Source organism: Ammospiza caudacuta, chromosome 14, assembly GCF_027887145.1.
Source record: "Ammospiza caudacuta isolate bAmmCau1 chromosome 14, bAmmCau1.pri, whole genome shotgun sequence".
NCBI lineage: Eukaryota > Metazoa > Chordata > Aves > Passeriformes > Passerellidae > Ammospiza > Ammospiza caudacuta.
The window spans coordinates 13,494,275-13,507,321 of record NC_080606.1 but is presented as its reverse complement, the minus strand read 5'-3'; the positions used below and the strand labels follow the sequence as shown (position 1 = coordinate 13,507,321).

The 13,047-nt window shown below is 45.1% G+C and overlaps 1 protein-coding gene across 2 annotated transcripts in view; it reads right to left on the bottom strand.

The window, feature by feature from the left end:
* The window catches only part of LOC131563748 (integrator complex subunit 6-like), a 49,814-nt gene extending 36,801 nt beyond the window's left edge, over window positions 1–13,013 (bottom strand). Inside the window, exons 1-5 of one of the 2 annotated variants that reach the window (XM_058813861.1) lie at window positions 12,927–13,013; window positions 12,791–12,827; window positions 3,332–3,576; window positions 2,800–2,885; window positions 2,639–2,716 (exon numbers count right to left, since the gene is read on the bottom strand). In XM_058813861.1, coding sequence (XP_058669844.1) covers window positions 2,639–2,716; window positions 2,800–2,885; window positions 3,332–3,518 — 351 coding nt within the window. In that variant the 5' untranslated portion in view covers window positions 3,519–3,576; window positions 12,791–12,827; window positions 12,927–13,013. Of the gene's footprint in view, window positions 1–2,638; window positions 2,717–2,799; window positions 3,021–3,331; window positions 3,577–12,790; window positions 12,828–12,926 lie in introns of those variants that run through there. The other variant, XM_058813862.1, reaches the window with a different exon arrangement.
* Between the last annotated feature and the right edge of the window lie 34 nt (window positions 13,014–13,047).

The following is a 13,047-nucleotide window of genomic DNA, read 5'->3' as shown; positions in this document are numbered from 1 at the left end:
TGGAAAGCAAGCCTGCAAAATGCATTCACTTGCCAGGTTTGTTTTTACTTTCTCTAAATCAAGAGAAATAAAGTGTTTAACAGCAGCAGCATTAGTAAAGAAGCCAGATTTTATATCTTTTACAGGCATGTTCTCTAAGACACAGAGAATCTGGCCTGGACCAGGAAGTTTTCCTGGCACAACTGTGGTTGTTAAAAAACCCAACAGAGGGAACATCATAAATACCAGAGCAGGTCTTGAGAACAAGTCTCCAACCAGGGAGTCATCACTGCTGTGAGGCTGTCTCTGCTCAAGGAACAGACATGATGACAGCCCAGTAACACTCATTATTCCATGAAGCCTTTACGCAATAGTTGAGCTGCACTTGTGATCATAATTACTATAATCAGATATTTATTGAATCTGCAGCCTGTTCCTAGAAAAGTTACTAATTTTTGAAAAAATATTTTAAGATTGTTTAAGGTCCAATTTAGAAAGCAGTGTGCTAAAGGCAGAAATAAAAATTTCTAAGAAGAAGCATTAGCAAGTTACAAGCAGCACAGTACTTTTCCTTTCCCTCGGCTATTTAATGTATATTAAATATGACTGAATGCTATGATGGGTATCACAGCCCCATTTATTTCAATTACTATTTACTAAAACTGTCAACAGTCAGATGCTCATTAGCACATCAGAATGTACACAGATGCTTATTAAACACAAGGATCTTCCTCAGCAAATCTGAGTACAGACGTGGTAATAACCTGTAGCATTACCACACAGAGCTCCAGCAGCAAAGTCGTTTTTTCATTAAATCACCAGTGTGCTTGCTGTCACTGCAGGGAGCAAGTTCATTCCTCAAACATAAGATACACTTGTGAAATATTTGACACAAAACTAGAAGAAATCTAGGACAAAAGAAATCCAGTTAACACTGGCATAACAAAGACTTAGGGTTTGCATCCAGGCACAGACATGGATTGGGAAAATGGTGTGTGCAGTGTGTCTAAAAAACACCTCTCCTAGGCAGATGGAGGTTTTTTGACAATAACTTTCTGTAAGTCAAGGATGATTTCAATTCACAGAAATTATTTCCACACCTTCTTCTGAGAAAATGAAAGGTGCAATACCAAACAATAAATACTTACTCTGTGACTTGTCACTTCGGAAAGCTGTGTAAATTTATTACTGATGAAAGGAGCCAAGATTCATAGCTCATGATAATTACATTTCCTCATTATCAAAGATGTGAATTAGTGAATAAGCTCACAGCACCAGTGAGCCCACTTACTTCTTAAACATCTCAAGAAGTTCTAGCTGGGAGATCTAGAGTATTCTCCTTTTTTCTCGAGGATGACCAACAATGTATTTGTACATAAACTTCATGGGTCAACAGTTATTACAAGTAGTGCATTACTCTGAGTAAATACAGTTTTAATCCAGGACTGTTCAGGAGGATTCTAAAATTCCCCCAGCAATGCTTTCTGTGACACACTTTACCTAAGTGTTTTCAGTTAGGATGTCTCCATCAGCAAGCTGCAGCCTTCAGTATAAGGGGTGCAGCACCATGGGGTTTTTTTTACTTCTGCCTAAACCTCGTGGTGCAGTGGAGAACGGCATGGCTGTACTTGCCTCAAACTCAAGGAATGAGGCAACAGGGACAAGAGGAGCCAGCCAGGCAGACTTGTTTACTCTCAAGGAGGCTCAGGGCAAACCTCATCATTCTCTACAACTCCTTTACAGGAGGCTGCAGTGAGAGAGGGGCTGAGGGCTGATCTCTTCTGTTGTGCCTGCAGCAAGGACCATAGAAAATGGCCTTAAGCTGGGACGGAGGAAATTCAGATCAAATATTAGAAAGAAAATTTTCAGGATTCAGGAGGTCAGGCCGTTTAGGGAGGTGGCAGAGTTGCTGTCTTTGGCAGTGTTGAAGAGGCTGGCACTGGATGATGTGATTTAGTGGTTTAGGAATTACAGTAGCAGTACGGGGTTGATGGCTGGACTTGGTGACCTAAAAGGTGTCTTCCAACCTCGATGATTCGATGGCTCCACATCCAGCTCACCACAACCCTGCAGGGAGCAGCGGCTGCGAGCCCCTTCCACGGAACTGGTGCAGGCTACCGTGCTCAGCAGGATGAACGGGGCGGGAGGAGCGGGGAAGGGGGACACAGAGCCCCAACACTGAGCGGGGCTCCTTCAATCGCAGAGGCGGAAACAGCCGCGGGTGCTGTCCCACACCCACAGCGGCGGCAGGGCCGGGCCCCCGCGCTGCCCCGCGGCCGTGAGGGGTAACCGGCCCCAGCCTGCCCGCCGGGCTCGGGCCCGGCCCGCCCCACCCTGCCCGCGTGTCCCGGGGGGCTCGGGCTGCGCGGGGCCCGAGCGCGGTGATGGCCCCGCCGGAGCCACGGCCCCGCCGGAGCCACCGCCCCGCGGGGGGCGGAGCGCGGCCGCCCCTCTTTGCGCCGGGGCGGTGAATCACGGCCCGCCCGTCTCCTCCCCCCCCCTCCTCCATCTCAGCAGCGCCCTCAGCCTCTCTCCTCCATACAAAAGCAAAATGTCCGCCATCTTCACAGGCTGCTGCTGCCGCCGCCGGGCCGGACGGGGCCGCGCCGCGCCAAGGGCGGCCCAGCCGCGGGGCCGAGGCGGCCGGGGGGGTCATTACCTTAATGCAGTAGGGCGGCTCGTCGAACGTAACCAGCATGTACCTGTCGCCGCGGCTGGCGGGGTCCCGGGCCCGCAGCTGCGGAGAGAGCGGAGAGAAGCGGCGTGAGCGGGGCGAAGGGGGCGAGGGGGGCGGCGGCTCCCCCGGCGCCGCGCACTAACCTTCATGAAGATCTCCACGGCGCCCTTGGCGATGTCCAGGTAGCTGGTGCCCAGGTACGCCCGCTGGTTCATGGAGGCGGACGTGTCTATGAGGAAGAGGAGGATCGGCATGGTCCAGGCAGAGCCCCGGCCGGCGGGCTCCCTGCGGAGGAGGCGCGGCGCTCGCCCGCGGCTCGCTCGGCTCTGGCGGCGCTGCCCGAGCTCGCCCGGACTCAACTTCTCTTCCCTGAGCCTCCACCAGCACCATGTGACCAGCGCGCACGCCATTGGCTGGCAATTATACCGACATTTGCATAATTATGGCGGCGCGCGCGCGCGCGGGGCGGGGGGAGGGAAGGGGGGGAGAGGGATGGCGGCGGGCGCGCGCGCGCCGCACCTGTCACACACACACAGCGCCCGCCCCGCCCCTCTGCGGGGTCCCCCGCCCCGCGCTTCAGGGGCCGCCCCGCCCGGCCCCTCGCGGTCGGTCCTCGTCTCGATCCCGCCGTGTGCCCCCGGTACCCGCGGCTGAGTCACGGCGCCACCGCCTCACCTCGGTCCGCGCTGCCCTCCATGGCTGGGGAGTATGCAGGAGCTGTGTGCTGGTTCCGGGGACCCGAGCGAAGCCGCTCAGAGCTCACCCGATGACATAATCGGCCCCGTTCCTGCTCTCCAGACGCTTCACTCAAGCACTGAATCCCCAATCCCCATATGCGATCCTTTCCCGGGTCAGATAACATCTCCTACAGGCAGTGCCTGGATCTGGCCGTCACACACTGACAGGGCACCTCAGTGTACCTGGATCAATGAAGGATGCCAACAAACTAATCGTGGCAAAACTGAAAATACATAAACCCTACACTATTTCCTATCACTCAGAAAAATTCAAAACAAAAATTCTGAAAGGAGGGATCACAGACTCAATTGGCTTGGAAAGTCTCTCTGAGATCAAGTCCAGCTGATGGCCCAACACCACTTTGTCAGCCAGGCCATGGCACCGAGTGCCACATTCAGTTTTCCCTTAAACACCTCCAGGAACGGTGACTCCACCACCTCCCCGGGCTGCCTGTTCTAATCACCCTTTCTGTGAAGAAGTTCCTCCTAATGTCCAACCCAAACCTCCCCATACAGTTCAAGGCCATGTCCCCTTGTCCTGCCGCTGGTTGCCTGGGAGAAGAGCCCAGGTTGCCCCTGGTTACAGCCTCCTTTCAGGTAATTTTGGAGAGAAATAAAGTCCTCCCTGAGCCTCCTCTTCAAGGTGTCCTGCTCCAACAGGCCTGGCAGCCGCCACCGACAGCAACCAGATAAGGGGAAGGAGGCTGAGGAAGTATTTAGCACTATGTGCACTCATGAATGCTTGTTTTCTTCTAGGAGCGAATCCAAAACACACAAAAGAATCACTGCCAGCATGTATCTTACTTTAAATTAATAAAGAAACTGATAATATTTTCCAGTGCTTTTAAATTCAAAGGCTTTTTCCACGTTTTTTTTTTGCCATTCATTTCAACAGCAGACAGAGTCAGTTTCAGTTCTCACTCCATTTTTGTGAAGCACTTGGACAATACTGTTGTTGCACAACATCACAGGTGAATTCTAATGCCCCATTACAAAGCACAAATGTTGGTAAAGATACCATTTTGCTCAGAATAATCGAGAGATGTAAGCTAATTTGATTCAGGCATGTACTCATCCCTTTTGTTGCCAGAAAAAGCCCAACACCTGCACAGAGGACTTGCCACATCTCCATATTGACTTTAGAAAGACTATTGTCTTTTAAGAAAACCTCTGCAGATATTTTTCAAATAACATTATCTCATTAATTAATTCTATTGAACCAAAAATAGGTAAGTTAAATAGTTGAAAAAGAATCCTGTCAAACATGGAGACTCCATTCCATTATCCAGGCCCTCCATAAGTTGTGCATGTGTATCTGCAATTAAGGTTTCTGAATTTTAACAATCATAGCAGAAAGGCCAGGAGGGATAAACAGATAAATATTTTTATGCAAGTCATTAGTGCACATGAATGGAGCCAGACTGAAACAAATGGGATTTGAATCTCTATAGATAAGATAAAAATGCAGATACTGTATTTTTGTAGTGCTGCATGTTAGCCTGGAAAGATAACTCCTGGTCAGGAATGAATTTGCAAAGGCCTGAATGGAAACTGAAGGATTGGTAGAAGATGCCACCTAACACCGCCAGGTCCTGGCACGGGGAACTCGATGAGGCCACCTATGCATTGCTCTCATGGCAGCCAGATGAGCTCAGAGACTCCTTCTGCCTCCAGCTGACCTCAGCCAATTCCAGCTGGCAGCCCAATGCCCATGTCCTGCAGCCTCCCTGACTGGCTCTATGAAATGCTAAACAATTACAAGTTCATATCCTCACCGTTTTTTTTATAACTCCAGACCACCAGATACCTAAAAGCTGCTTCTTTGCTATCCAAACATAGTATTTAAAGGTCAAGATGAAACTCTTGTTTCCCAATTCACAGGCTGACCTTTCCAAGGGCAGCAGCAGGCAAGCTTCACATACTCTTCCTCTTTCCCTCTTAAGGATCTTGTTTTTAGATCCTGCTCCAGCTGGACACCACAAGAGTTAAAGTCTAGCAATCTTCTAGGTAAAATGCAAGACATTTATTTAGTTTAATGAGACACTTTTTGTTCCTGAGATTACAGACACCATGGTTGCTAACATGCATGAATACAGCTAGAGTGGCTTTTACTCCTCCTCCATACAGTTTATTTTTTCAGTGCTGACTTTCTGGCAGCTGTGGCAGTGGACATTTATCATCTCCATAAAGTTTAAACTTTTCTTGGTTTTTAATTGAAAATATGCTCATCTACTACATTTCTTCAGCTGCAATAGTTAAAGAAATTGTCTTTATGGGGAAATTAATCACCACAAGTACAGCAGGTTAAGCTCTCCTATAATTAAATATTTTGAAATAACTTCTGTGTAGGTATTCTATCCCATAATAAAAAGGAACAGGATTCTGGATTGCTAATTCTAGTCAATTTTTGAACCAAACAGATCAGTGTTATTTTTCCCTGTTGTGCTGATAAAGTATTATTTTTCTGTTTCTTGTTCTAACACAGCTTAACATCGAAGCTGTTGCCTCTAACAGGATTTTAGCACTAACAGTTTGTTTCTTAACACTTTTACATTGCTTCACCTTACTTTTTTCTCACCTAGCTGCCTTCTGCCCTGAACAAGTAATACACCTGTGAGACAGAAGCCATGCTGCTTTAGACACTGAAGGCACTCAGCTTTGGCACTGATTAGACACCTGAATTTGGGGCACACTGGATACATTAGGCAAAAATTATCTACTTAAAATCTAGATCAACAGCTAAACCCTTCAAACCTCCCTCTGCTGCTGTGGCTCCCTGTCTTGGTCACGTAATACAGCTGCCCTGATGACTTTTTGCTTAATTTAAAACACTTCCAGCCAGAACAGAAATGGTCACTGCTAAATCACTGCAAAAATACAGATTAATCCATGCTGGGAGCTGGGAGGTATGATCCCTATCACACACAAAAAAAGAGGCTGTCACCACATCTAAGGGACTTATTTGGCACCACACAAGGTCTAGTTTTCAGTACCACAGTGAGAATTTAGAAGGGTTTAGCTCTTAGGCAATCATAGATCTGTGTTGTCCCTTTCAGAAAGGTGAAATCCGCTGTTAACTTAAAGAATTTGTGTGCAGCTGAACCAGGATGTGGAAGGTAAGAAATTGTTCTAAATAACAGCTCCTTCACAGTTATATTCAAGATGGCAGAAGCTGAGCAAATTCAAGTCCTGTGATATTGTGTGTGCTGTATCAGGGCAAAATATTCTCCCCTGTCAGTAGTTAGCTGCTCTTAAGCCACACTCTAGAAAAGGCCAGGCTGCTTCTGCCAGTGCGTCACACAGCCCCTTCTGGAAAAACAAAACAGAAAAAAAAACCCCAAACCAACAAACACAAACAAAACCCCCAAACCAGTATTTTCCAGGATATTGCTCAGCAAGACCTTTTTTCTTTTTTCTATTTTGTAACTATACTACAAACTTCCACAAAATTGTAACTCATCCTTAAAGATTTCTGCCCCTTTCACTTGCTCTGTCTCCTTTCTGCAATGATTCCACTCAAGAGTTTGGGAGCCTGATTCAAAATTTGCCTTTTCACTGCTTTTCAGGAATGTGGGTTTGCAGATGGGAGGACAGTAATGGAAGCTGAGGAGCAAACCCTGGCTACTGTGAGCCATCAGACTTTGTGTAAGTCTCCGGTGCAGACGTGCACCTGAATTTCTTTTTCCAAGCTTCAGCAAATTCAGGAATTCCATTTTCAGCTAAAATATAAAGAACAGGCTATGGATACATGCCTTGACTGCAGCACGTTTTCTGCTGATTTATTGACTGTGCATAAATACTGCACTATAACTGTCATATTTAACTACAAAAAGAGAGAGCTCTATGCTCAGGAAGATAATTCAGGGCAACTCTGAGGTTTTTCATCTGTCTTCCATGTACTTCAGAAAAAGCAGCCACTTAGCAAAGGGGCAGAGTCCAGCCATCCTGATTTTCTCCCCTTCTCCCTCAGATGTGTTAACCCTTTGCTGTGCACAGTTCAGCAAGGTTTCCTCTTCCTGCAAAGTTTTTATGCAAGCACAGCTAATACTGCCCAGAGTCCAAAGGTGAAAGCCAGATCCACAGCCTGCATAACAGCAGACAGTTTAATTTCCATTTTGCTTAAAAGACCAATGAGAAGGGGATGAGGAAGTGATTGGTTGCCTAAGATGGGGGATCGTTTTGCAGTACTGGTAGATAAGCAAAATTCTGACAAAATGTCTCCGAGGAGGCATGAAATGAACCCACGAAGCAGCACTTTGAACAGCGAAGCAAGCCAGAACAGATTTCCAGATAGGCAAGGCTTTCCATATGAGAACAGGTTTCAAAGTCCAAGAGTCTCGCCAAGGAAGAAACAACCCTCAGAATAAAAGTTTGAAAAATGTTCTGGCTGCTGAAAAGGAAACTGAAACCTTCTCCTGTTTAGCAAACTGGAGAATTGTGTTACTCTAAACCTCAGAAGATAAGAAAAAAAAATTAAAATTGTGCACATACCTATGCAGGGAGATACAAAACCAAAAGTGTGTGCTTCAGCCTGGTGCATGTTTGTGATCCAGCAGCAAACATCATCAGATTAATGGCCCCAGCCCCAAGCTGCCATATGTCCTGCCAAGTTCTCCCCTAGGAAAGATTTATCATCTCTTGCTGATAAACACTGGGAGACAACAGAGCTTGTTCTGTGGGGTAAGAGAGAGGGATTTGTGGCTGAGACAGGAGCCCTGCATCAGGCAGTCAGAGCCAGGGAAGCAGGGGCAGGGGATGCTCCCACTGTAGGTGCATTTGGATTGACAGCCAGCCAAGAACTGCGTGAAATTCCCTGTTACTTCCTTTTACTGGTCTTATGCTAAGTGTTGCTAAGCTGTACCTGGGAATCAGGCCAAATCAGCTTGGGATCTTGGGATGAAAGGCATTAAAAAAAAAAAAAAAAAAACGAAACAGAAAAAAAAAATCCAGAGTATTACCAATGTGGAAAGCAACAATATGAATTAAATTAATGCACAAGTGGTAGGATTTGGATTTTATTACATTCTACAATGTAAAATATAAAGACAGACTAAAAACTTGCCACTTCTGAGGAAAACTACATCCTTCTGCCTGGGTTCCTGTGAGGAAGAGTCGTAAAAGCAGCATTTCGTTACCAGAACTGAAACCTGAAAATACATATGTTTAAATAGACTGGAGCCAACAGGGACTGGTTGGGAGAGTCATTTTACCAGGCTGTGCTACACAGATTTGTGCCACCAAGTGAGAAGTTCACACTGTTCCATCTATTACCTATCAGAATTTATTTTATGGCAAAGAATACTCATAGGCTGGGGACCTGCTCTGAACTGACAGGATTTATCATAAAGCAAAAGCCACACTTGGCTGTTTCATTTCTGGACACAGTTATGATTTTTTACTATATACATGGCTTGCCTGCAACAGAAATTCTCCCTTGCAGAGTTCAAAGTATCTCCCACAGAGAAAGTTTAGCTAACCTGACTGCACTCCACATGATGCTTGTGCCTGATCCAAAGCAGATCAGACCCTGCTGGAAGCCCCAGCCCTCTGATTTCAGCTCAGCAAGTCACCTTTCACCCCTCACCATCATTTCACTGCACTGGGAGCACCCACTGTCCCTCACTGCCATGGCACCTTGTGTCTTAAAAAAAATTTGGGGACAATTTCCAAAATATTAATGGGACACCACTCCATGGGATGTTAACTCTGTGCTCAGGGCACCTAAAGTAACTTGCTGGTCCCAAACAGGAAATATTATCATTTAGGGATGAATATTAACATTTCCAACATATCCTTAACAGATCATCATCATCTTACTGAAAGCAAACACTTCCATGAAGGGAGTATGTTTATCATGATTTAATTGTTCAATTATAATTGCATTTTACTGTAAGCAATTTTCACAAAATATTTTTTTCTCCCAAAGGTATCCCATATTTAATCCTAAAGACTATTTATCATTAAAGAGAGTTACAAAAGCAAACAGAATGATCTGCTTGGAACACAAGGTGCCACGTGAGCTCTCGCTGATTCTATTACAGACATTCACCAGCACTTTCCATGGTTTCCTACCTTGGTTGCCCCAGTTGAAGAAGTGCTAATTTTGTTTTTTTCACTATTAAAAAAAAAAAACAAAATCGTATCAGCCCTGCCCTGTAGTTGTCACCAGCTAATTTCAGCCATGATCTAATGAGTGGGTGGTAACAAGAAGAACGAGGCGGGACAGGATGGAAAGGCCCAAGCAGCACTGGAAGCTTAGCAGGAAACTCAGCAAAAAGCAAGTGCATGGGAAAATTAAACAAAGATCTTTTCATTCTTCAATATATATTTTTATAAACATATATTTTTAAAAATATATTTTTTTTAGATAGACAGTGATGAAGAAGTGAAAGCTCCTCTCCTGATATATCTGGTATCTTGTTTGTAAGAAACAATTTTCCAGGAAGACCTTAGGCAGGGACACAACCTCATCTTTTGAGAGCAGCTCTCTGTGTAGGGGCATGGAAAGGAGAGATGGCAGGAGGAGACAGTGCAGGGCAGCAGCACTGCCAGCAGCACACAGCAGATGGGAAATCCAAAGAACTGAGACACAGCAGGAAGCAAGAAGTAGGTGTACAGAGTCTTGAAGAGTCAGCTCGAATGTGACAAGGTAGGAAAAAAGGGCACAAGGTGGAGGAGCTTTGTGACTTTGCCAGACTGAAGGGACAGCAAGGTGCTCCCTGCAGATGGCTGTGCTCAGATCTGGAGACATTTGCATTTGTCTCTCTCAGATGGAGTATTTGTGCCAGATAGGAGCACAGAAACTTCAAATAAAAATGTGCTCTCTTTTACTCCTCTGTCCCTTCAGATTTAGACATAATAGAAGACACTGTGCTTATTCTGGCCTAAGTAGAATAAAACAGCCCCACTCTCTCTGGAGATGCTATGTCCTGGTAGTGCTGCCGACCTTGCTCAGTACAGACTGAATTACTGAACTTCCTGAACTCTCAGGTCCCAGTTTTGTCACTTCCTCACACTCACTCAATTTTTGTATATTAAGTTGGAAGGTTTCTTGGCAACAAAGGAGAACTTCAAACCCAGACACTTCTGTTTATTTGCTGCATTCTCTTTCCTAGTTTTGTACATGAGCACAATCTCAGACTGGAGGAGATTACAAGAACAACATTTTCTCCCCCTTTCAGAACCTTTTGGTAATTTCCAAGAGCCAAAAGCTAATTATTTTGGCACAAAGAATCACCAAAGAAACCTTTAACCATGGCATTCCTGTATAGGGTTTCCTTGACACTTTTGTCCGAATGGAGAAAAAAAAGAGAGGAGTAATAAAAAGCTCACATTTATCTTTTTTGAGATACAGAAGGTTCACTGCAAGAAGAAATTAAATAGACAAAGGCCCTTCAGGTTGGAAAAAAAAGATGACTGCAGAGGAAAATGATGGCAGTCTGTAAAACCGAATGGAGAAGGTAAATGCAGAGTAATTGTTCACTTTCTCTTGCAGTACAAAAGCTGAGGGGGCATCCAACAAAGGCATTTAGCAGCAGGTTTAAAACAGACACACCCAAAAGGAAATACTCTTTCCTACCATCCATAATTGCATTGTGGCACTCAGTGCCTCAGGAGGTTGTGGAGACTGAAAATGGATTTTAAAAGGCATTAAAGAAATTCATGGGGGGCGGTGTGATCAACAGCGAATAAACACCGTAGCTTTGGTGAAACTTTTGTGCTTTCAAACCCTTCCCCCGAGCTGGGAGGAGGCACCAAGTCATGATGATTCGGTGTGTGGCCTTTTCCTCCCTCCCTGAGCGCTGCTGGCTGTTCCTGGAAGCAGCGTGGCAGTTCCTGTTGTTCTGTGAGCCAGGTTTGCACATCACTGAGAGCAGAAATGTTCTCTGCATTCTCCTGCCTGACTCTGACTTCCAGCAGACTCCCTCAGAGATGCTGCTGACAGAGCTTTGCAATCCAACCCTCCCCACATTTTCCCTAGAGCAACCACACTTATAATTGTGCAGAGAGAGAATATTGTGTTAGCCCAGCTTAAACCAAAGAAAGTTTTAATCCTATGTTTTGGTATTTAATTGTAGCATTTATCTCATATTTAAAGGATAGAAAATGTAGCTACCCCCATTATTCATCAAGATGCTTGTCAGTCCCAAATAATAATTCAGTACGTTCTACAAAATAAAGAAAGACAACCAAACAACTGGTCTCCATAGCCAAGTGAAAGTAATGATTTACCTCAGACAGCAAGAAAAACCAACCAACCAAACAGAAAAACCAGAAACTCCACCCTGAAGTCACTCAGTTTAATTTTTACAAAACAGTATCTGCAATAAAAGATTTTATATTCAACATTCATATAAAGGACAAAATTTTCCAATTATGATTATGCTCACCCTTTTATTTAAAAACCAACTGTAATAACACCAGTTCTCATCCAAACATTTTCAAACTTCAATTATTCCCTATTCAGCTAAACCCACTGTGTTTGCAAGGAAAATCCAAGTGAACAGGGAGTTTGTGCCAGCCCTTTCCCATGTCACAACACACACTCTGCATCACCACGAGCCAGGGACAGGCAACTTGTCCCTTATCCCCAGCAGCCCCATCCTCCTGCCACCCCCTGTGCCATCTCCCCTTTCCTCCCAGCACACACATCCTGTTCCCTCATTTTACCATCCAGCAGAAAAGCAGAGGAGAGAAGAAAGCAGCAGACAAGGAGGAAGGGAAAAGGGAAAGAAGGAGGAAGGGAAAAGGACATGGTGGGTAATCAATGCTGGGTACAGGCCTTATATATGTATATTGACAAGAAATGTAATTAAAAATTCAAGGGGGAAGACCTCAAAAGCCTAGTGACAGTGTGGCACAGTGGAAAGCTGTGATGAGCTGCTAGTGGATCAAGGTTTCCACAGCACTTGTATTCTCAGTTTAGGAGCAGGTTAAAATGAAAAATAGAGGCAAGTGGTTAGACTTACACTAAGGCAGGGGGATCTTGAGTTGTTCAGCACCCCTGGTGTTTTGGGTTCTCTGGGAAGGGAGTCACTGAGACTGGACTGTGCCCCTCAGGGGTTTGTATCTCAGCACAATGCCGTGGGGTTTCCAGCTAAGTGCTCACAAAGCCTCTTCCCCTCTGCACTTGCTCAGGTCTCCTCAGTGCTCACACGTTAAGGAACACAGAAAATAAAATGCAGGAAAATGGATAGAGACAAGCTAAAGGAATAAACCTTTGAAAAGGTGTTATGAAAAAACCAGCATAGATCAGAAGGAAAACAAGCAGAGAGAAAAACAGTTCTACAAGGACAAGGTTCCTGCTGTTTTGAGGAGGAATCACTATGATGCAAAATACATAACTTAATGTGTTGAAACCATAAATTACCCTTTGATACACATAACAGGAGCTTACCTGAATCATGTCTCAGGAGAACAATCAGCTGATAAAACTAAAATCACCACAAAAATAGAAGTTAACTTTTTAAATTCAGAAATTAGCACTAAAGAAAATATTTAGCCATCAGACTGCTTAAAAAACAGAACAGTACATTATCTCTTAGTGTATCAAGGCAGAACACTTTAACACTTTAGAGCAGTGGTAACAAAGGAAAAATTAGCCTCAGCTTTCCAAAGACACTTTCAGTGAAACACAGACGTTTCAGTTAATGG